Source organism: Patiria miniata, unplaced genomic scaffold (genome assembly GCF_015706575.1).
Source record: "Patiria miniata isolate m_02_andy unplaced genomic scaffold, ASM1570657v1 HiC_scaffold_3, whole genome shotgun sequence".
Classification (NCBI taxonomy): Eukaryota; Metazoa; Echinodermata; class Asteroidea; order Valvatida; family Asterinidae; genus Patiria; species Patiria miniata.
The window spans coordinates 21,345,086-21,370,377 of NW_024037069.1; the positions used below are offsets into that span (position 1 = coordinate 21,345,086).

General features: G+C 42.1%; 1 protein-coding gene across 4 annotated transcripts in view; it reads right to left on the bottom strand.

Annotated features, from left to right (window-relative positions):
• LOC119738632 (protein Jumonji-like) overlaps nucleotides 1–25,292 on the bottom strand; it is a 53,912-nt gene that overhangs the window by 14,754 nt on the left and 13,866 nt on the right. For 3 of the 4 annotated variants that reach the window (XM_038213540.1, XM_038213538.1, XM_038213539.1), the window contains exons 3-8: nucleotides 12,335–13,020; nucleotides 8,229–8,428; nucleotides 6,959–7,188; nucleotides 5,303–6,448; nucleotides 1,251–1,321; nucleotides 783–864 (exon numbers count right to left, since the gene is read on the bottom strand). In XM_038213540.1, coding sequence (XP_038069468.1) covers nucleotides 783–864; nucleotides 1,251–1,321; nucleotides 5,303–6,448; nucleotides 6,959–7,188; nucleotides 8,229–8,428; nucleotides 12,335–13,020 — 2,415 coding nt within the window. Of the gene's footprint in view, nucleotides 1–782; nucleotides 865–1,250; nucleotides 1,322–5,302; nucleotides 6,449–6,958; nucleotides 7,189–8,228; nucleotides 8,429–12,334; nucleotides 13,021–19,718; nucleotides 19,742–25,292 lie in introns of those variants that run through there. The other variant, XM_038213541.1, reaches the window with a different exon arrangement.

A 25,292-nucleotide genomic window follows, 5' to 3' on the forward strand; every position in this document is an offset into this window, starting at 1 on the left:
AATTACAATTTAATCCTTTAGCGACTGTGCTGCACTGTATTACACTGTTAGACAGTTTACTCATTCCCATTGGTCGAGAGCCCGTCACGTGGCTGGTTTTTTAAAACAGTTGATAAAACACCAACTGGCTGGTCTTAAACATTTTTGTAGTGTCACATGAAATTTGCTCTCCGGTGAAATCCGGTGCCTTTTACCCTTTTATTGGTTGAACGTTCACAATGCTGGGTAAGGCATGCGCAATACTACCAATGAGTCCGTATTTCACAGTCCTTATATTCACACTACACCAGCACAACTGCTGCGTTCTGCGCCACATCGCGCAGCACGCAAAACGCGCCCCAATCTCCATATAAGGAGTTGTTTACGAATACTCGGGAGAGGCACATACCAGAACATACACGTAGCTAGAGGAATGTTTAAAAAACACATGAATTAAAATTGTTGAACAAAATCATTGGAAATTTATACTTTTTGACTTGTTTTGACTGTTTGACCGAAAAGGTATTTATGAATGGGTTCGGCTTGGTTCATTATCAGCATCCAGACTCCAAACCAGTCTTAAACATAGTGTTTAAAACTGGCCAAGCACACATTTATTCCCTTATTTATTCCCTAAATCCATCATGGAATAAATACAGGGTTGATACAGGGACTAACTGGTTGAGCAACTTCGGATCAGCATTATGATGGAAACAATTCCTCCACATATTTATCAGATGTGGTATCTCAATCTAGAATTCCATGTGAATTGACAGGCATATTGTGATGGATTCGCTTCATACCTGTGGTGGGTACGTCATGTCGTTGTCCTGGGCCGCTAAATGCTTCTTGATGCAAGCAAGTTGCTGAACATTGCTTCCCCATCTGAAAATGTAAACAAGTGAAATTTCATTTCTAGGTACACAATTCTGGACTGAAAAAAAAGGTTAAAAGGCAATGAATTTCAAAGAAACCGCTTTAAAAAAAAATTATTCTTTTTAATTTCAGTTAATACCAGATACTTGGAAAAAAATGGTTTGAAATTATGTTTTCCTTGATTTCCCAATTCCGTATCTCCTTTTTCCTAAAAAAATTACTGCATTTTGTTGTAATTCAAAGTAATGTTGCATTACTAAACAGATGTTGTGGGATTGGATTTCATCTCAAAATACAAAAGCTTCAGACAAATATGACTTTTCAATGAAAGTTGCAACATGTAGGATGTCCGGTTGTGGGGATATTAATTTGTAACCGGACTCCGGACCACTCACCTGTGGTGAAGTCTGTGAATGCGCTGGATCTGGGGCGATAGCCTCATGTCATCTTTGAGTTTGCATTCGGGCTGGAAAAAAAAAAAGGAGTAACAACTGTTAAAAGACGAGGTGATTTCCTGAAAAGAGTTTTCTCAAAGAATCATCTTTAACCCTAACCCTCCTCAATCCTCCAGGCGGTTTTGGAGAATTTTGGAGGATTGAGGCTGCATAAATGGCAAAAAAGTGTCGATTGACTCTGCACTGAGTCGAGTTTGTAGGCTGTACCCAGCATTGTTTACATTCATGTATTCATGCGTTATTGAGCCCTCCATTATGCGTGATATCATCTCCACTGCTTCTGAATGTCATCGGCACTGCCTCAACCCGTAACAGTGATTGTTGGAGGATGTTGAAGGATTGAGGCAATTAATGGTCGCCCCTCCAATGAACAAATTCAAGAAGTAACGGATGCTTTTGGAGGATTGCTGAGGCTAAATCCAATTTTTACATGGTGACAATTGGAGGATTTTGCAGGATTGAGGATGGTTCCTAGCCAAAAGGGCCTAGGGGGTTAGGGTTAACTTTATAGGCCCAAAAAAAAAAGTCTCCGGTTTCTAGCCAAAAAAAAAAGTCTCCGGTTTCTGGTATGCGCGCGCCTCGCCGTAGCCATGCGCGTCGGCAAAATGAAACAGGTTTTTTTCAATGAAAGATGATGTCTCAAAACCGCCAAACTCACTGGTTTGACTGGAATCCTGCTGCTGCACAATTTTAACGTGTTTTTAGATTGGGTTATGGTCGAGAATAAGCTTTATGTGGCCTCTCTGGACTCCCATATATTTGCACTAAGTTTAGTCGGGCACCATTTGCAGTCATCAGCCGACATTTCAATGATTTGAAGCAAAAAAATCAGGTAAAAAAAAAAAAAAAGCCGCGTCGCCGCACCACTTTTGGGGCAAGCTCCATACCAGAAACCGGAGACTTTTTTTTTTTGGCCATACTCTTACATGTACATGTAGGTGCCTTGCTAAAGACTGTCGTGAATCTGTAAAAGTCTGGTAGGGTCCAGGTTTATCTTTTTAATTATTGGGCAGTATAGTCATTGTTAAAAATCTCTTGGATTCCTTTGATTCCATTTTCTAAAAAAGTCATTCTTCCAGTCAGGGGTATTCATGTCATACTTCAATTACCCTCAGGCTGAAAAACAATTTGTAGTAAACACTTTTACTTCTTGAAAAGGTTTCTTTTTATAAGTTGAATTCATGATGGGGCGGAGACAGGGGTTGAGGAACTGCATCGAAATGTAATCATGTGGGATTTCCCCTAAAAAAATATCATAACTGTTTTCCTTTTGCTTTTTGAAAAGAATGCTATTTCCTTCCTTCTTGTTTTCATCAATTTAAAGGATTGGTTGCAGGAGAAAATGTGGTTAACACTGATAGGTTTCCAAGGAAAAATACCAAATAGGATTATTTTAATGATAACAGGCATGGAAACTTAAGCTTTTTGCAAATACATCTGCCCTCTTAATTAATATTCACATGGCATTTGTAAAGGTAGAGTATATCATTTGCAGCTATCCAAAAAGTAGGCTGACAAAATTATTGTTGAAAAGCATACTTGGTTTAAAGATAGTAATGGCACTAAAACTCCCTGTGAAATTATTCTTTCTGGCACGCTGTCATTTTGAAGAAAACAATAAAAGAAGGCGCATTTTTGGAAATTTTTGTTAGTATTTAATTTTTAATTCAGCTTAGCCGTGAATGGGTGTGGGCAAGCATTGACACTATGCTATTACTTGTTGGTTCAGCATGTGACATCGCGTAGCTGCAATCGGCTGAATGAGAACGTGTCCCCGATGCTGATTTCGGGCGCAATTCAAAACATGACTCGGCAACTATTGAATTGAAACCGAGATCCTAGAATATTGTTTTCTCGGAATATACAACATTCACTGACTAAAGCCTCATCAGGTTAGTTGTTAAGCGCCCTTCTTTAGATTTTTAGCATTTTTGTTGCTTCAAAAAAAAAAAATGCACGGATGACAAATGATATACATGTACATGTACTCTATCTTTAAATGCCAATACAGTGTATGTTATTTTTGTTTTACAGTTTTTAAAGTCCATAATACCATCCCTTCAAAAATCAATTATGAATACAGCCATTAAAATTTAAAAAATCACTCCAAAAGTTCCCAGTAGTTTTCAAATTCCCCAGAAAGTACCGTATAAAGGTAAATACACACACAAAGCACCTTCACTTTTTTTTTCCTCCACATGTACACAACAAAGCCAAACTACATGTAGATGAACCCGCCCACCTGCCACCGACACAAAGGCTGGCGTTCAATGGCAGTCCAACAATGGAGTAAATGTCACCAACTACGCTACGAATAGTTAATCATTTGTGCAAGAAAAAAAAAGGGAGCCCTAGACTGGCTGGCTATCCCAAGAGACCGGCTCCTGCCTACAAGAAAAGAGACGTCAAACCCTGTGATGTGTCATATGTTGGGGGGGGGGGGGGGGAACCGTATCTAAATACACCCCAGACCGACCTTTATAAGGGGCAGCTGGTGAGAGAACTAGGAATCCCCAGGGGACAGGCTTGTTTGCGGTTATAAATAGCGGAGTGGATGAAGCCTGCCAAGTTTCAGCTCCGTTCATTCATTCAGCAAGTCATTCATGCTTTTTATATTCCTCTTTTTTTATGAATGAACGCTGAAATCTACGCACATAATGCGCATTAAATGACCGGGGTAATAATACTAGGGAAAGAAAAAAATTCTGAGCTCAATTTGCTAGGTCTTACACACAAGCATTACTTGTAATTGGACTCAACGCAGGCACGGATGGGGAATAATGTTCCGAGTAAGTGCTGTGCGTAAAAGCTCTTTATCTATATATTTTTGTTGGATTTCATGAATGAATATGTTTTGACGTGAGCGTGGGCAGGTCCTTAGCATTAACTGATCCGACAGCATCACAGCAAAGGGCATGCTTTAAACTAACATCGCATTTTAAATGGAGAGAACAAAAACAAACAATTGTTTTATTTGAGTAAAATTTCTTTCAGCAAGGAAGTGCAGAACAGAAATGCTGAACATGTTAAATGCAAGCAAAATGTAACGTACAAAATCCACAGAGACAATGGATGTTATCACAATAATTTTTTGGGGGAAGGGAAGGGGGGAGTGGGGATTGTTGAAAAGGTGACTTCACAGGAAGTGAACGATTGAGTGTCCTAAAAGATATAGTTTACAGGAATGAGGGAATCAAAAACAGCAGAGTCTAGCGGTTATTTAGTAAAGCCAGCAATAAAGCCAGCGTATAAGAGCAGCTAACAATACACTGTTTTATAGACACAACATTTTGATTCTATACAATACGTCCCCAAAAAAGTGTCCGTCTGACAACTACAAAGCCACGAGGTCAATTTTGAAAATGTTTGGTTGTGCAGATACTCCTAAGCCTTGGCCTCAACCCCTATGAGTTTCATTTAATTTCAGTCACGCATCACTACACAATTGTCAGTTGATCACAACAACATTTTTGGACACTGTGACCAAGTTCCTTGCCTTTATCAATTCAGTGCTGTGTTATCAATTCAGTGCTGTGTTATGTAAGCTGTGTAAAACCCTGCATGTTGTGAAAAAAAGGAACTGGAATCAGTTCATTAAACTGAGGTCTTGCCATGAGGACTGCGTTGCCAGGCAAATGATTTCAATCCCAACAGCAGCCCTTTTCACAACATGCAGGATTTTACACAGCTTACCTACGGTAACACAGCACTGAAATTGAATAGGGCAAGGAACTTGGTCACAGTGTCCAAAAGTGTTGTTGTGATCAATTGGCAATTGTGCAGTGAGGCGTGAGGGGTTGAGGCCAAGGCTTATTAGTATCCGCACAACCAAACATTTACAAAATTGACCTCATGTTTTTTGTAGTTATTTTAAAAATAGTCAGAAGGACACTTTTTTGGGGGTCACACTGTACAACTCTCACTATTAAATTAACATTTTACCAGATATTTATTTAGTTTTTCCATTCTAGAGGAACATCGGAATAACTCACCATCCATCCTTGTGGAGGTACAACTTTGCACATACCGCTGTGGGCCACCTGGGCAGAAATGGAGGTGATGTACGCTATCGGGTCCCTCCACTCCTCCTGGCTCGGGAAGAACACTGGTGCATTGTGGGTAGCAGCTTTAGTACTGATTGCGGGGCCTGAGACATGGGCACAAGATGGCGTCTTGCGGTGTCCAGCAGCGCGGTTGTGGACCGCGGAGGTCGAGGTAGATTTGATCGATTGCTGTTGTTTGCTTTTCGGCTTAAGTTTGTTTTTGGAACCGGGCGGGCGTCCCCTGCCTCGTTTCACCATGGGCGGCTGGTCGTTATTTTCGCCAGCTCCCACGTCCATTTTGGGGGGTTTACCACAGAGGGGGAACATAACCTCCGCGGGGAGAATCTCTAATGTGTTATTGTTGATGACGTGGTTGTTGATGTGTTTGTTTTTACTGTGCAGCTGTATGGAATTCACAGCCGTCCGCACGTGGTTCCGAAGTTTCTTCTGCAGACACTGTTTGCTGTTTCGCAACAGCTTCAGGGAAGATTTGCCGGTGAGTTCCTGGAGTTTACGCCGCTTGAAGTCCACAACGTCGTTCTCTGCAAACACGCCGTCTGCTTCCACTCGATTCCGTTTATTGCGCAGCGTGGGTGGCTCGAACGTGGGGGGCGCCACACTGGTTGCTCTCTTCCTGTCGGGAATCTTTCCAGAGTTGGGCTTGTGCGACTTTTTGAGTTTTGCATAATTGTTGTTGAGCGCGAGCGCCGCTTTGGACCGCAGCTGGGCCAGGTCGACGCACTTTCGGCTCTTGCCATTCCTGAGGGGGGGTTTCATGAGGGCGCAATTCTTGTCCCGGGCGAGCTTGCTGGAGGTAGGTGGCGGTAGTTTTTGGTCGAGTTTGGGACGCAAGGTGCACGGCACGGCCCCCGTCGTCTTCTGCTTGGTCTTGGAGTTTTTGGACTTGCAGCTGTCCGAGTCGCTGACAGGCTCGATAGGGGTGAGGGGCGGAGGGTGCCGGCACCTGGGTATGGCCGCAATGGGTGGGGGAATAGGTGACAGACACGGTGGAAACTGTGGATTGCCGTTGATGTCCGTCGGGGGTGGAATGGTTGACTGGGTTGAAGACGCCACATTCTTCCTTCTTCGTATTGCCTGAAAACCGTGAAAATGAATAGCTGTCAATTAGTGATAACGTTAAAGTCATGATGATTTTCTAAACATCTACGTATATCTTTTTCGTTAATTCTAAGATCGTCCATATAATAACTGGAAACCAACCAAAAATATAATTACAAAGTTATCTGATACATATTCATTATTATTAAGAGGTGAATTACAATGGTCAACTCACAAAACTGAGATTGTCATTCCGAAAAATTAAAAAAAGTGGAGCAAACTAGCGCCAGAAGCTGAGATACTTAAACTGAACTTTATTTCATTTTTTTCTAGAAACCCTTTCCGAATCCTCCAAAATCCTCCACTGTGGAGGACATACATGACAATAGTTTGTGCTGATAATCTAACTTTCAAGAGAGGCCAAGCCCCATGCAAAGTCACAGCGACTGAGCTGTACGTTCCTAAACCCTGGAAAATCCTGCAAACTCTCCCGGGCGATTTTGACGGATCTAGGAGTGTCAGGGTTAAGATTTTGAAGACTCCTACCTTCTTTGTGGATTCAAAGCGAGCCACAGACAGGCTGGGATAGTCGGCTATTCCTGTCGGTAGCGGCTCGATCCCCGGTATGTGAAAGTTATTCTCCACAAATTTGTGGTTTTTCTCAGCACTCTTGGCCTCGTCCGTGCTGCCATTGTCATGACTGGACGATGCCTTGTGGGCTTCGTGCTTCTTGGCCACCTCGAAGAAATCCAGGTGCAGAGGTAGTGCTGGTGTGCCTAGCCAAGGGGGAAAAAAATAAATAAAAACCCTTTCAAAACAAATTCTCCAGAAATAAAATCATTCATTAGCTATATTTATGGCATGAAATTAACGAGATATTCAATTGTCAATAAAGGGTGACCAGGACAGACTACAGAGTGGACTGACACAAAGTCTAGATTGGAACAAAGTCTAATTTGTTTAGTATTACACAGTCTTAATTGTTGACTATAGATACTGCTGTTGTTGCCGACACAATCGTAATAGTTGCTGGTCCTATCTCACTGACTGACTGACTCCCCGACTGTCAAGTGTGAGTCGGGCAGTTTGGCCTTTTGGCCTGACTGTTCTGTGCTATTCAATCCAAGCTCATTATGTAAGCATGCAGCGTTTGAATTGCAAGAGACACATATAAATACACCTACATGTAGACATACCATTCAACATATCATTCATGGGACAGATTTGCGATGTGACCATGATAATTCATTCATTCATTTATTTACCTTTTATAAAATCATGTAAATATTATCCACTGTTTTACATTCCAATAATTGTAAAGAAACATCTAGAATATGTAAACAATAGACCATCAATTAATTACCCCTTTAGCACTTGTATTAGGGAGAGTGTTGCCAAGAGGCTATGGTTTGTGACACATGATCAGAGGGTCAGGGGTTCGAATCCAGCTGCTGGCCATATGTTGTGTCCCTGGGCAAGCTAGTTCACCCCCACTTGCCTCTCTCCGCCCAGGAGTATAAATGGGTACCCCGCATTAGCTGGGGAGTAACCTGCAATGGACTGGCATCCCATCCAGGGGGACAGAAATATCCTCTGTCGTTTCATGCCAAGGAAACTGGAGATAAACCCCGGCCTGATGAGCTATATTGGCTTGTGACAGACTTTACTTCTTACTACTTACTACACTTAAATTTCTCCCAGATGTATCCATAAATCCAGAGTGCTGGGGTAGATTGGGGACGGTACAAGGAGTAACAGGCAGGGCGCTTTGGGGCGATACAGGCACTAATGGGTTTAAAGCTAGACCACTCCTTACCTCTGAGACACAGGAATGTCAGGAAGTCCTCGGTCTGAGGGCAGAAGTTGAACAGCATGCCCTTGTTGCTGCTGCTCCCGCCGCTGTCACTGCCCGTGCCGCTGCTACTCCCCCTGCCAGTCAAGCCACTCTTGGCCGGCGTGGTGCTGGGACTACCGGGTAGGGACTCGGCAAACTTCCGCTGGGCACGCAAGCGAGCCCTGAAAAGAGAAAACGAGTGGTCATTATTTCTTTGGGAGGTTTTGTTTTGTTTTGGTTTCCAATCTACTCAATTTTTCAAATTACTGTTGAAAGTCACAATCAGATGGAATTCCAAGTCAAAATTTTGAATTTTTTTTTAGGACATTTCAAAACACAAAAGTTTGAAACGCAGAATTTTCAACTGCATGAATGCTTAGACTAGAGTACAAGCACCTCTGGGCTTTTACCCTACTATGATCATCTTAATTAAATCAACGATGACTAAAATAAGGTAATTACTGTTCAACACTCATTTCACCTTGGGTGCGGCAATCATACAATCTTGACGAAGGAAATAATCATTTGATTGAAAACAAATTTTAATTAATGGCAAATTAACTGGCTCCGTGGTTAGACTGGAATATTCACTTGATGGCAGACACATGTAAAATTCAGTCAAATTCTGAGGGAAATCCACTCCGTATACCGCATACCGCATTACTTATTGCTCACTGAGTTTCCACTACATTTGAAGTAAAAATTACAATGAGGCGAATTTGATTTATGAAAAATTCTGTCTACACTATGGTACATTATCAGGTACCTGAACATTGTGATTCAATAATGTAGCGATTCAGTATGGTTCCAGAATTGAAAAGGTGTATTGCGGCACTTAGCTATGAATAAACTCAGACAAAAGATGGGCTAGCTCTTGAAGCACTACAGAAAGTGGCAATTTGTAGAGAACACAGCTTGTAATTTTGAAGAGAGAGAAAAAAAGTCACAATTTACACATCTGCCTCCAAAATGACAGATGAGATCAGGCAGCTATTGCAGTTTCAGAGAGATTTTCAAAAATTGTTCAAGTCAAGACTGGAGAAGTCAATAGCTTTTTATGAAATGTATGAATTGATACACCCAATCCATGCATACTTTTGTATACACTGTACGTACAACTTCAACTGCCGGAAGCAACATCATGATACACCTTACGATGCATTTGGTGTAGTTTACTCAGTGTCTAAAACAGAGTGGTGTCATTACTCATTACACACCTACCGGTAATATAGATGAATCTGAGCGCGTGATCATTGGAAACTCACGAGGCCCCCTTTAATGGACAAATTATTGTGCATACTACTGCACAAAGCAACTGCCCTGTGACAGATTATCGACATTAGCTACAAGTAGCAGAATGCTTACGCCACTGAAAGAGCCTCCGTGATATAAGGCCAAAAAAAAATAAGTCGGTCTCTGGTCAGCGCGCGCGTCAATTTTAATCATGCGCGTCGGTCTTTTTTTCTCTCCAAAATGTTCCGCGGTAGCTCCAACAGCGCCCTCTATTTCCGCACCTCCTCAATTTTTTTTACCAAAGAGCACCAAGGAATGGGAAATTGCACCAAGGCAAATGATCGAAAGCACCAAGGCAAATTATGGAGGACACCAATGTACATGAGGACACCACAAAAGCAAAATAGTACCCCACCTTGTCTGTACAATCCAAGCTTGAAGGAAAAAAAAAAAAAAAAAAAAAAAAAAACGCGTGGCCGCGTCAATTCCGGAACTTTGGTCTGACCGGAGACCGAATATTTTTTTTTTTTGGCCTAACTGATAGCATGCCCTGATTGGTCTGTACATGGAACTATTTGTATTGTTTGTATTTAAACAGTCACAGACAGTCAAAAGTCAAAATATAAATCCACTTCCCTGGGATGCCATTTATACAGGCTAGTCAACAACAGTCAGATCATATGTCAAGCAAGCACTGTGACTAGTTAACTTCAGTCAACAGACAAAGCAGGCAAGTTGTGGGCACAGCTGGCTTGTCAATCACCAACAGTTCAAGCACAGCTGTATCAAGTTACATAAACAGTCACAGCCAGTCAATCCTGCTTTATGTAGGCTGGGAGTTCTTAACTGTTGAAAACAGTCACTTGATTGGTTTTGACTGAAAGGACACCTGGGCACAGAATGTATGTTTGCATAGGAGGGTTAATCTGCAGTTTCAATCATACTACAGTGGAACGCCGCTATACCGAACACCGCTATACCGAACATTCGGCTATACCGAACATCATCCTTGGCTCCCGGTTTTAATGTACAAAACGTACCGAACATCGCTGTTGAAAAAAGTCAACAGATTAACAAAAAATCTACCGGTTGTACATGTATTAAACACTATTTGGGCCACTTTTGATTCCCAAACATCAAACGGCCCATAGTTGCATCGTGTTCGAATTTTGAAGAGCGATAGATGGCTAATATTTCCCCAAGGAATAAAAGGGAAAACCATTGCTTAAGTTTCGTGACGACTTTCTGCGGGATGTGAGAAATGCCAGTTCACTATTGGTCAAAAGAGGGAACCGGCGGTTCAAAATTGCTATACCAAGCGATCGTTATTACGAACAATTTCTGTGGCTCCCACGATGTTCGTTATAGAGGCGTTTCACTGTTTACGTATTTGTACTACATCATCTACATGAACGCATGTCAAGAAATTAGGGGGGAGGATGTAACAATTTCCCACTATACAATATTTCGACGAAATGAAGGAACTGTTTATGAGCCTGCCTCTCACAGACCATAATGAAGGTATCATATGACCAGGGCAGTGGGTAGATAGACCAGATGTGGGTGGAAAAGACAAATGAACCAACGATGTTACCGTACATTATTCAAGGAGAATCCAGGAATCACTCGCCCACGTATCGGAGAGAAAAGAAATACCCAGGGGAGTTGAAAATGGGTAGAAAAACCTGACATTTTAGATTCACCACGTGGGCATCAATTATTTCTGACGCAAGAATACTTTGCTCAATCAATCCACTTGTCTACACAACCAAATTTTTCAAATAAAAAGTGACTAATTGAGTTTCACAGAAAATGTCAAATGCGAAAGTGAAATGTCATGAGGATCTGCTGGGATTATTTTTTTTATTTTTTTTTTGGGGGGGGGAGGGTTTCTTTGTGTTTTTGTTCTTGTTGAAATTCCCAGTACAAACTACATGTACACATTGCGCAGAATAACGGAATAATCACGTATCACTTTTGCTATTTCAAAGAAACTGATGTCAGTACTATTTTCAAGATTTTATTTTCATACATGTGATGCGTAATATACTATGTGCATGTATCTGTATCAGGTTGTGTACGTACATGTAATTGGACACCGACAAAGAAACTGAACCATACATGTATTTCTGAATGAGTACAGCACGCATGAAACAAATTACAAAAAGACGGTCATTCGTATTTGTCCTTCTACTCATTTCGCTTGATTTAAATCCCACTCGACGTTCAACGTTTATCCCTGGATTCGTCGGGATTTTGTCATTTCCACGGATACCGGGGTATTCATCTCCAGTGGTGGAATGGTCGAGAGGTCTGCATGCACATTTATCAATGCAGAAATTTTATATTAAAAGTGTAACAATATACTGGGACAATTTATATGAACATTCCCAGTGCTCTGTGTAAATACATGTATACATGGAATGTACATTTTAATACTCAGTGCGCAATTCATTTTGTGAACACCTTCCTGTCATAATAATGAATCAAGATTTTTTTTTTTCTTGGGGTGGGTTGGAAGCTGGTAGTAGTGCAGGCATGTGGATGTATGGGTGGGGATGGGGTGTGGGCAGGGGTGTAGAGTGGGGATGTTAGGGTAAAAGGGAAAATGTATTCATTCTTTCTCCAAATTTATATTAATTACAGTTAGTCCCCAGTGTCAATAAAAAATTTCAGCGAAAGTGAAAACTAAATGCACAGTTGATTTACAATGTACCCATCATACAAAGTCTAAAATCTCAAAGCATTCTTGTATTTTCGAGAAAAAAAAATAAAAGAATGCTACCTGGGAAAATTGCAAAAAATATGGAAAGCTTGCATAAATTGACCGAAATGTAAACAAGTAGGCTACGTACTTTTTTGGTTTTGAGCATCCCATCCCAGCATCCTTTGCTGCAGACAGCTTTAGACTTGCCAAGTCCTCCGTGCATTTTCTCTCCCGCTTGGCTCTGAGTCCTTTTCTCCCGGTGTCCACCCGGGGAGTTACTGTTGCACCGTTACCCTGTATTGCCTTGTTGGACCCCTTGCTTGCGCCTCTCGTGCTCTGTCTGCATTTGGTCGGTCGCTGCACCTGCACCTGCTGCTGCTGCTGCTGCTGCTGTTGCTGCTGTTGTTGCTGCGGCTGCTGCAGCTGCTGCTGTGGCTGTCGTAGTTCTTTCTGCTGTTGTTGTGGCACCGGCAGTGGCTGTTTTTCACACACTAATGGTCTGCTGTCCCGTTGCCTACAGGCAGAACTCGAGTCCTGGTGTTTCCGTAGACACATTCCGGTCGTTTCCGGCGGGCGCTGCGGGCACGGACTCCGCCGCTCCGGCTCCTGTTTCAGGCAAGCCTCCACGCCGGCGTCGCAGGAACACATGGAGCTGCTGTTGCTGTAGTCCATGCTGGTGGAGATGGACGCCGGTTCGAGGGAGGATTCCTCGCAGTCGCCCTCTTCTTCGCTGCTGTATTCGCCGTCCCGTTTGGGCCGGTTGTCCTGGATGGAGGCATAGAGAGCTTTGCATAGGTCACGTTCCTCCTGCCACAACATCCCTTCATTGTACTCCTGTACACACACACAAAATAAAAATAAAAGATGTTTAAATGGGGACCCATTCATGTCATGTATGTACATCTATGTAAAGCGAAAATACAAATGACAATCAGTCAGAACCTATACAAACCACACAACGTTTTTGCTGTTTAATCCCCCATCCTTAAACCCCTTCTGCCCCTTCCCTCCCGCGTAATTCTTATTCCTAGGAGGGTTAGGGGCAATGTCATGAATAATTCAGTAGTTTCGATGGGAAAATTATGTTTATCCATGAGAACGGACAACGACATCAACAGCATTGTTGTTAGTTACTCAACTAGTTACAATACATTAAAGCATTTTAAAGAACAGTTGTCGTCGAGCTACCACACAGTAGCCTAGTGGATAGCGAGATGAGCTTATGGATACAAAGATCCCTGGTTCGAATCTACGTCGTCGCTGCTCATTTTCATCAGCTATTTTTCTTCTCCAAATTTATCACTGAGATAATTTTAAATTAAGGGGAAAATAGAACGAGAACCTAAGTCTTGCAATGATTCAAAGGAAAAACTGAACTATTCATGACATTGCCCCTAACCCTCCTAGGAAAAAATTATGCTTCCCTCCCCTCCCTCACCCCCTCCCCCACCCCACCCAAGAAGTGTCACAATACTGCCTCGACTTCGGGGGAAAAGGCAGTACTTAAGACTTCATAAATTGATATTTTGGGAAATGGTAGGTGGATGAAATAAATGGAATAGAAAAAATTAATTCTAAGAATTAATAGTAAACATGGGTAGTATTTCTTCCATTTTTTTATTTTTATGTTTTTCTTTCCTTTTTTATTATTTTTTAAATTTTATTATTTCTTTATTTCATTTTACATGTGTATTTCAATTTATTTTCAATATTTTTCAATTTTTTTTTTTTTTTTTTAATTTATCTACCGGGTATGTATTTTTTTTGGGGGGGGGGGGTACCATCCTGTTATTGATGAATTTGCACCAATTTCAATAAAAGACGGGCCTCTGCGCTAAACTTTTTTAGTTTAAAATCAGTCAACATCAATCTTAATTTTTCCCTCCTTGCATGAAATTCTATTTTTAATTTGGAGGAAATTCCAGGGTAAACCCGGCTTCCTACTTCACAGGAACGAAAGTACACACAGCGGGGCCGTATAATCAGACCGCCCCGTATTCATCACACACAGATATTGGCAATCTGTCATATGTAGTGAAGTGTTGAACCAAAGTTCAGTTTCTGTATCAATATGAATGCGCATAGGGTGCATGTGTACACTGCCCGATGTGTGACGATCGCCTACCGCAGTGTTACAGTGACCTACAAATATATTGCTAGTCACTTCATTAACCAGACCTGATGTTCCATCTCTCAAAACTACATTGTAACTTTGCCATATTCTGACGGATACAGAGGTGCAATGCAGAATCAAGATTATTTGACAGGATTCAGGAAAACAGTAAAAATATATTCCCAGGATCTTCTAAAGGCCATATTGTATAGGGTGAAAATTTTAAAAAGTGCTCCTCTTACTCGCATGCAAAAGGCACAGTAGACGTACTGGTATGTCAACAGAATGGCTAAATGTTTTCATTTTTCATTCTCCAAAAACGAGGTTGATTTGTTCCTCCCCTAGAAATCATACCTCTTTCATCATTTGCCCATACAATCTTCAGAAGACTTGTTAAATGGAAAATCCTACGAAGACTTACAAAATGTAAATACTGACACATACCGGTTTTTGAAATTTCTATACCCATCATGCCATTTTCAGCAAGTACTGTTTTCAAATTACTCCCTTCATTTAAAAAAGGTTTCCCCAAAACACATCCCAAACACATGTGCTGGACATGCTGACATCCCTTCATAAGTGGGCCTACAGGCAAGTACATGTATACAATGTACATGTACATGTACATGCATGATGTTCAATGTACATGTATACGCACATATAAATGCGCACAACAGGAAAGACAGCGCAACAAATTGACAGTTGCTTCAAGTATCAACGCTTTTATCCATCTTCATTGTGAGTCCCTGACACATCATACACCCCCACACACACATGCCCAGAATACCCCTCAGGATCTTTGCCTCTTTGCTCCCCCACACCGAGTGCATCCTTTTGCCTATTTGCTCTCAATGCGCAAGCCCCCTCTTCAAGTGCAAAAAAGCCAGCACGGATTCGGGGCAATTCACAACAATCTTATCACATACAATGTACATGTGGATCCCCTTTCAATGCTTCAACGGTGCCTTTGGGTACCGGTACATGTAAATGTATGTAGCCTAAATGTATGAACTATGTACATGTACATGTACAATATGTACGTGTACATTATACAGCAGGGTGACTTTATGCACGTAGTAACTACAGTAACTATTGTGGGGGAGGGGCATGGGGGCATTGGGGGGGGGGGAAGTAGAATTTTTGGATAGACAAACTTGAACTTTCGATCGCCAAAAACCCACTGGCTTTCCCCCTATACAAAATGCGGCCCCCTATATATGACCCCTTCCCCCCCCCCCCCCCTGCAAAATGGACCACAGTAACGCCAATGACAAACTGGGGGGGGGGGGGGGGGAGAAAGGAGTGAAAAAAAGCAACGACCAAAATATTGAGCCTGATAAACCTGACTAGTGACAAAACATGCCTGCCCCAGCTGTTGTGCCCAAAACATACACACACGTTGGCTACTGTCTTAAATGCTTGTGACATGGGTTTCCGATGCCTAATCACTTTTGCCGCGGCTCAACCACAGAGTGTAAAGTGAATGTGATCGTCAAGAGGAAATGACAGGGGTTCTCCTTTAACGGACCGCAGACTACCGATTAGGTAATAGGCAAAACTGGCTTTTAAACGGACACTAATAGTGTCTGCTGCTCGACTGACATATATAAAAACAAAATGAGATTACTCGGTTAGGGTTGAGGTTTTCATTTTTGAAGCTCCCAGGGAAAGAGTGGGGATTGATTGCAATCAATGCAGCGTGTTGTGGGTTACCGAAACAATAACGCTGTGACATGCATAGTGAAAGTGGAGTTTAGAAATGATTAGCAATAAAAAGGCGTCAATGAGTAACTATATACTGTATGACTACCAATGTGGTTTAAAATAGACAAACCATTTGAAAACCTGTGCACGTGAATGCATTCCAAAAAATCACCTTCAAAATGTTTTTAAAAATTCCCACAATGTTGAGCTACATTGAGTTGTTTTGTCCACATATTGATCAATTCTTAATCCGTTCGACGTGTGGTTAGTAAAGTCAAACTTCCATGCTGAACTCCCATGCTTAGCTGAATGTCTCGAACCCCTCCCCCTCCCCCTCCCCCCCCCTCCCTCTCGAGAAAAAGAAAAGAAAGAAGCCGGCTACACAGCAGTAGCTGAGAAGTTATGACGAAACTCAAAACAAATGTACATATATCAATGTACAAAATGTATGTTATAACTTCTTGTTCATCCACTCTTTACAGTGTTAAACTCAAGTGGCAATCGTTCAACTTTTGTGCTACAGGAAATATAACAATAGGCGCAATGACCTGAAACCAGCATTACCCCCCCCCCCCCCCCACCGGAAGCATGTCCCAATATCTGCTTCCCCCCCCCCCCCCACCAAAAAAATCCCCAAAGCCTAAAAACACAACAGCCACCTGGTTCCAACAAAAACCTCATCCATTTGCTTTCCTCCCGGCATTTTAATTCATTTCCCTTCCTATTAACTCACCCCCTGCTCCCCTACCCAACATTTTTCTCCTCTTCTTTTTCCCTCCCTTTTATCATTTTTCTTTAATCCTCCCGAGACGATTGCTCGTACTTCACCTAACCCTCAATCCCCCACATCCTCTGCTTCAATTCCCCCTCGTTTCTTCCCTTACTTCCTGTCCATCATGTCCAGTCTCAATGGTCGCACCTTTCAAGAAATGCAATTTGTGCGGTTGCCTCAATCCATGCAAACACCCTGATTTTTTAATGTTTGAATGAAGGCCAACATGTTGACAGTGCTACTTTTGTCATTTGAGCTTATTTGAGCTGATTTGAAATATGACATTATTTTGACCTTGACCCAATGATGACCTTTGATCCCAGTTTGTTCATGTAAAATGTTGGGGCTGGGTTACAGATACTTTTGACAAAGTTTGGTTGAAATCGGTCAAAATATGTAAGAGCAAAAGACAATGTGAACGTTTGTGCAAACGAACTACGGTAACTAACTAACCTTCCGACTAACAGAGAGACATACACTTGTAGAGCTGCTCAGCCGCAGCTAAAAAAAACAGTACATGTTCCTTATTACTAAAAAGGACAAGAGAGATTTCAATGTACAAAATTAGATGCCTGCAAAACAAAATTACATAAAAGTAGGGAATCCAATGAGCTGAGTTTTTTTGCGAGTAATCTATTAAAACCTATAGGACTTCTTTCAAATGAAAAACCCTTAGGTGGTCTTACACTATAAGCTGGGAAGGGTGACTTTTAATATTGGATTTTGTTCTTCACCAACGCGATTTTAGTCTTGTCTGAGGGCTTGCGAGAGAAAAAAACACAAGCGTACTCTGGTGGGACTCGAACCAAGAACCTCCTGCTTACTAGTGCAGAGTGCAGATGTCTTACCACTCAACCACCGAGCTTGCCCTTGTCAGCAGGCTGTTTAAATCTGATAGCAGATATGTCTAACTATTTATATACTATTATTTTGTTTGAATGTCGGTGAAGGGCAAAACCTAATTTGATTTATTTATATACGGGTGACTTGTTTAGAATACAGCAGGATTGTCGGGGTTTTTTTTTGGGGGGGGGGGGAGGCTATACTGACTAACCCCTGACCATTTATCCCCCCACCTCCCCCCGGAAGCCCTCACAAATTGGGCTTTCCCTATAACCATGGCAAGCCCGTAAGCACTGATATGACAGGCGAAGACAACACAGCAACAGCAAGCATATACTGGCATCAAACTGACAGTATGGTACGTCTGTCTCCACAGAAATTCAGCAACAGTCCGACGGCACTCACACATGACTGACACACACAGTTGTTCATCAAAGGTAGTATACATTGTACATGTACCTCTCGTGAATACACCTTGGCTTTAAAATCTCCGCACATACCTGTATCTACTCAACGCACGTCGAAGCCCTCCGGCAACTTTGAAACAAAAATTCTCCCTGATCGGTTTGATCGAGAACGACAGCAATTGAGCAACGGTGGCCCTTCCATTCATAAATTCCACTTGTTCAGATCCTGTAGAGTGGACACCCCCATAAATCCCTACGGAATGGGCTCAACTCTACTGGGGGAACAGAAAGGGGGGCATTGGATGGGAAAATGACGAGTACATAAGTCAGGAGGGGGGGGGGGGTAATTAGGGAGAACAGGGATTAGACTTGGGTGATTTTCCAGACTCAGCTCGTGGTAAATTCTCCTCACACTGTCCCCTTCAATAGTCAACTGGGGACAAAATACTGTAAGAAAGGGAAAGGGGAAATGGGTGAACAGGGGAAGGAGGGGGTTGTGGCTATGGTCATTCATCACATTAACGTGTTCAGCTCTCGGACCTTTGTATTACAATACACACATGTACAATGCGAAGGTACTGGAATTGTAAGGGAGGGGTTTCTCAGGTACAACGTAAAGGGGGGATGGAAGGGGCCAGCCAGTGGGTTAGGAGGGGGAATGGATAGGGTCCCGACTGTTAATAGTCCCTTCGTGCAATTGGCCTGAAAGAGAGGTGGAACTACAGGCTAGGAGGCTCTTCTGAACAGTGATTTTATAATGTTAGTGTTTGACCACATCAAATGTCGTAATTAGACAGTTGATAAGGCAATTGTAAACTAATTAGATGTACAACAATTGGAAACTGATGCCGATTTGATATCTGCTAGCCGTCTCCAGGCAGGTGATATTTAGCCAACATATTGGTTCGCTGTCTGTAATGCTGTATGTTTTCAGCAAGTGAGGCCACAGTAACAATGTTATTTTGGGGCACAAACAGACGTGAATTCATGGATATTGGTGTAACTTTTCATTTTACTATAAGGCCCCCCAAAAAATACTTTTAACTGCTTCCGATTACATGGCATTTGAATATAGGGTGGGTACCGGTAGGTAAGAATTTTTTTTTTTTTGGCTATTTTTTTTGTGTACAATCATATGGAGGTGTCTGCGTGTAGTCAAGGTAAAAGGAAGTAACTGATGGTTTTTCAGGGTTTTTCCTCATTTTTCCCCCAAATAAATTAGGTTGGGGGCTGTCAAAATGTAGGAAGGGTAACCAGAAGCACAACTTTTTCTTGGCCTAAAAATTCAAAAATTACAATTTTACAATCTTTACTTTTTAGATTGAAGTTATTTGCTTTATAATTCATATTTCTATACTGTTTGTACCCCAACACTGGCATTGTTAAAGCGCCCTGCTACTTCAAAATAAATGTTACCTCTAGAGTTTTGAATTTACCATACATGTCTTTTTAAAGCTCCAATTCTAAGTGCAGAACCTTTCATGCTCATTCCCCCATTTCAAATTAGTGCTTATCCACAAACACAGATGATGATGCACACATTGTACTACAATGCATAAGACTCAGAAAGCTGCTCACACTAATCAAAGCATAGAGCTTGCTCTATGCTCAAAGCATGTCCAAAATCTCTGGTACCTACATGTGCATTGGGATCACAATGTAATTGTATGCATGAACACTGATAACAGGCTACCTATGGTGATGTATCACCGCCACAGTTGTCCATTTGATCGCAAGCCACGCAGCTGACCTGTCCGCTTCAATCACGTCTCATACACTGTCACTGAGCGCTGCATGCTAGAAAAACGTGACTGGCTCTCACCAATAAATCACATTACTCAACAAAACTCATTTGACAAAACAAATCCAGCTCTTGTGAATCTAGTACCACTGTGGAATGTTGAAGTACAGAGAGATGCATGCTTTGGGGGTAATGGGTTCAGTGACTGAGCAGGGATTTTGACAAGCAGTGACCAAATGGGAGGGGCGAGCATTTTATGGGGGGGGGAGGGTATGGGGGTATGGAGGGGGAAGGGTAATTGGACAAGATTTCAGCAACAGGGATGTTTGACATCTTTCGGACACTCTCCATGTTATTTTGGACAACCCGTTTGTAAATTGTTTTTTGATCCAATGGGCTCTGTGCGCAAACAAGAGAGGGCGCTTCATGACCCCATTCGAGAGCCTGCAGAAGGAAAACACAGTGTGCGTTTGAATGTCCCTTCCAGTGGTCTCCCCCATGCAAATCTCCCTTTCGTGCCGTTGAGGGGGGAGGTACTTGGTCATGGAGCCAATTCCTCATGACTCCTCCATAATCTTCAATTGAATTTTATTGTTTTTTGTTTACAATTTGGTAAATGCCAATTTCACTGCACCTTACATTATGTAGACTTTGTAAAATGCTTCAACTGATACCCAGCTAAAAACAGTCTTTCCTGTTGTAAGAATTGTACACATTTTCATTCTGAACCTGACTTCAGGAACGTTTAATTTTTTTAATTTTTTTTTTAAATAACGTTTGTACAATGTACATTGACAGTATTTTCCTCCACCGTACCCCCTACTGTCATCCCAAACACCCACCAAAAACCTCTTGATAAAAAGGCGAGGGATAGAGTACCTATTCTGTAAATGTTCTGATAGTCTAAGAGATTGGATTTAGCCCATCAGCATGCCGGACCTAACCGTAATGTCAGTGGCTCACTCCCCCCCCCCCCCCCCCCCCACCCCCGGCAGCCATCAATCATTATTGTGTTGATCAGCGCTGCCGGGGAACGTAAAGTGAAAATGCAATAATTTTTTTTTTTTTAGTAGTGTTGGTTTGATCTCGGGCGCACACGCGTAACGGGCCAACACAGATTGATGGTCAATGTCATCTATGTCGCGCTGCTTGGCTTGCTGAGAGCGTGGAGATGAAGCTGTGATGGTGCGTGTGTACGATTATAAGCGTGTCTGTTCTGGGTTGTAAGAATATTTCCATCCAAGTGTGGATTGACAGAAACATTACCATGCTTATATTTCTTTATGTCTGCACCCTACAGTATCACTGGTCCAACAGCATTAAATGTAAATATGTTATATGTGGGACCAACTTCCGAATGTCCGTAACATTTTGTATGAGCACAGGTCTGGCAAAAAAAATAACATTGGCAATTTTTTTTCGCCTGAATTTTTTTCTTGTACATTCTTTGATCAACAACTGAGATAGAACTTGTGAATTAGAGGCCTGCGGGACAAGTTTTTTTTTCCCTGAACCCGGAATGCCCCGGCATCTCTTGTCCCGACCAGACCTGGCCCAAACGTCAATGATACTTTTTGCCCTGTTTTAGGCCCAACCCAATAATACTCACCCCGGACCGGACAGGACTGGACCGACCCGATGATACTCATCAACTCCGGCAGCACCGAAAACAAGACTAATTGACCGGAGACCAATTCAGTGTTTTCAAAGTCTTTTTTTAGGCCCTATATAATGTGCAATTTTGCTTTAGCTTTGTGTTATTCATGACTTTCACATTTTGGGCCGTCGTCACACTCGATCTGTTTGGAAATTCCTAATCGCTAGTAGCACTGTGAATGTGAACTATGTGAAATGCACTCTCAGTCTCAATTATGGCTTGACTGCATTCTAATGAGGGATTAAGGAAACAAGCCTGTAGCTGCAGCCACTACCAAGTGGCTTCCTTAAGCACATGTGTTATTGCCGGCTGTAAAGCTAAGTGATTCGGATTGGCAGCTATATAGCCACTCCACTTGCTTCTAAAGCTTCTAAACCCAGGCGTACAAGGAAGCAAATGAAACGTTTAAACTGAAATACACTGTAAGCGATCTTCTTAAACAAAAACAAAAATCCCTGACATTTTGTAACCAGACCTGACCCACTATTTTGTGACCCGACCCAACCTGAAAAAATCTACCCCTACCCGACCCACAAATATTTTTTTAAATGTGCCCCGATCCCGGTATTGGTTCAGGGGAAAATCGGGGTATCTGGGTGCCCCGCAGGACTCTATTTTCAATTTAAAACATTGGGGAGTGTGGCCTAGTGGTTAGGGTTTGGGACTCATGATCAGCTGGTCAGGGGTTCGAATCCAGCTGCTGGCCATATGTTGTGTCCTTGGGCAAGCCACTTCACCCCCACTTGCCTCTCTCCACCCAGGAGTATAAGTGGGTACCGGTATTAGCTGGGGAGTAACCTGCGATGGACTAGCATCTCATCCAGGGGAGTAGAAATATTCTCAGTCGTTTCATGCTACTGAAACCAGAGATAATCGCACTAGCATTCCGTCCAGAGAAAATACAAATATTCTCAGTTGTTTCATGCTACTGAAACCGGTGATAATTGCCGGCCTAATGGGCCACATTGGCTCGTGACAGACATTAGTTACTACTAGTACTACTTATTAAAATACATTAACAGCGACAACTTGGGAAATTTGTACAAGTTGATAGGTACATGTACCGGTGTGCAACGTTTTTAACAAAGCCATGCACAAAAAATTTACAATCAGTTTCTTGAAACAATATAAATATTGCAAGACACATTATGATGTACCCCGGTACCCCTCAAGAACTGTTTCAATGCATAAATAACGGCTTCTGCTGTTGCAAGGGCTTTCAAACTGTTGCCTTTTCCTCCAGTAGCCTGTTTGTCCACATCTAGTTGGCGATTCATTTATTCGGCCCACGAGTCCACAGACCCCCCTGATCTCTTACCGCAATCTCCGGCCAAGATGATCGTGGTAAAATCTGATACACGTGATTCGTGGGGCAAGTGGGCTAGCAGCCGTCCGGCCGAGTAGAAATTCAAGACCCTGAAAAAAACGGGCTTTCATGAAAGCGGAAAGAAAGAAAGCTGCTATCGGTCGACGGGATTGGGTTTCCAATGGGTGATGAATAAAAAAGCAACGTCAAACTCTCACTGCGTCATTGCCGTAAAAAGCTTAAAGGCCTTGAAAGTAGGGCTCTCTGTGAAACCTTTTGATTTCTGGGATATACTGAGTTGTTTCAAAGAGGACCGACAAATTCAGGTGTTTCCAGGACTGAATGACCGCATATATTAAAAGAAAGAACCCAGTGCGCCCACACAGAACAATGCGCGTAAACGTAATAATGTATCAAATTATGTCTGTCTAAAGAATCAGTAGTGAGCTAACACAGGAATGACGTCAAATTGATTGCCGATCTCTTCACAATTGATTGCTCACACTCCGGATGGAATTTTCTCCGAATGATGCGTGTTGCGACGTCAAGAGAGCTCGAAGGTGCTTTGAGGGGCACAGTGACCGATGAAAGCTTTGTGCAACCTTGTATTGTCTGCACTTGTCCGTCGTCGTACATGTGCCATAGTCTGTGGAACGTACCGTACGTCTAGAATCTGTGACTTGGTGCCTTTGTCAAGAACATAATGTGTCTCAAAAAGCACCACGTTCCATCTGTCAAAATAAAAGTTTCATTTGCATAGTGTGCTGTACTACAACGTACAATGCTGTACATGCATTGAATGTTTATTTCTCTTCTTTATTTTCGATATGATTACAGTAAACTCGGCTTGCTTCTGAAATTTTCTTGAGCTAAAGTAATTGCTTCTCTTTGACGCATGCAGAGTTAACATCTTCTGAATCCTAAGTGAAAGGACATGTGGTTGGATAAAACAGAAAGAAATCAAGCTAATAACTGCCGATTTCTGTAGGGAGACAGAGTTGCCACAACTTCACAAGGGAATTTCCCGATATTGCAGGAGACAAACTTCACACCAAAGGCGTTAGTGTTGACAACTCTATGTAATCACCAATCGGGGTCTATAAGAAAATTGTAATAACGTGTAGTCACATTTTATTCCAGAAACTTCAACAATAACCAACAGAGCAAACAATGAAATGAGGTCAAGAGAACAGAACATTTAGCAGTGAACTATTGTCAGAAATACAGGGTCTTGAGAGAACACATAAATATCTCAACCCCAAGTAGTTCCCCAGGACTACTCTGCTAAATCCAACCATGGAGCTATCCAACAGAGTCCGACGGTTACTCATATAAGTTTCCTGCTCAATCCAACACAGTCCCATACAACCCAACTTGCCAAGTTATTGGGTACCTGAAAATCTAAAATGACTGGCCAGTTCAATCCAACAGAATCCAACTGTACGTGCCTTATTTTTTTGTTTCCTGCTGGATCCAACAGAGTCCAACTTGGCGTTATTTACCAGTACCCAACAGCATCTGACTCTGAATGTTTTCAGTTGCCTGCTGAATCCAACAGATTTCAACAGGAAATACATGTATACAAAGGGTTTACTGCTCAATTCTAACAGGACCCAGCAGGTACAATGTATGTCAATAGTTTGGATCCTGTTGGATTGAGCAGGGTAGGGTTTATAATTAAAAATGCTCAGCCCGTCATCTTTTCACCTAAACAAATATATGATTTTAATTGTTATTTTTTGTCTAGCAAGACAGAAGCTGTTCACTTTCAATGACACATCCAGCAAAAAAAAAAAGAAAAAAAATCCTTCCACATTGAATTTTCCTGAATATTTACTTTACAAATTTAGATTTTGCTTTTTTCGTCCCCGCAATAAATGTAAGCTTGCATCAGTCTCAATCCACAGCACATTTCCTCATTATCAACACAGGCAGCACGTCTCTGTTTTCTTGGGTTTTTTTTCCTCCAGCCTGCCGGTCCACTTCACCTGTATACATACATTGATTCAAACCAAGCCGACCAAGCTTGTATAGAGCCAATTGACCTTGACCGACTGTTGACATCGGCAAGTCTAATAATACGGTTATGTGAACATGTATCAAAGATTTAAAGGCGTCGAGTTGTAGAGGACAATGAATGGTGGGGTTGTAAGAGAATGGGGAGGGGGGGGGGGGGTTAAAGGGGAAAGAGAAACATTTTGTAAGCAATTTGGGGGAATTTAGCAGCCCTAACTCTTCCACAACCCAACCTTTCAGTTATCCTAAACGTGCCGAATTTTGGTGCCATGTTGTTCATTTTGTAAAAGTTATTGCTTTTTATTACCGGTATGTTGGATCATGGAGGAAGGAACACTATTCTTTCCTCCATGGCTGTATGCATCCTGAAGGTTACTGAGAAAATGATACATACATTATTACATGTGTATACATACATACATGTCGTCGTGTTCCAAGGAAAAGGACGTTGGCAGCCCAGCCACGCAACAAACAATTTGGAGGTAATCAGGTTACCCACCAAAACTCCATGGGATTGTTATGCTAACTAAACAACAGCTAAATACCA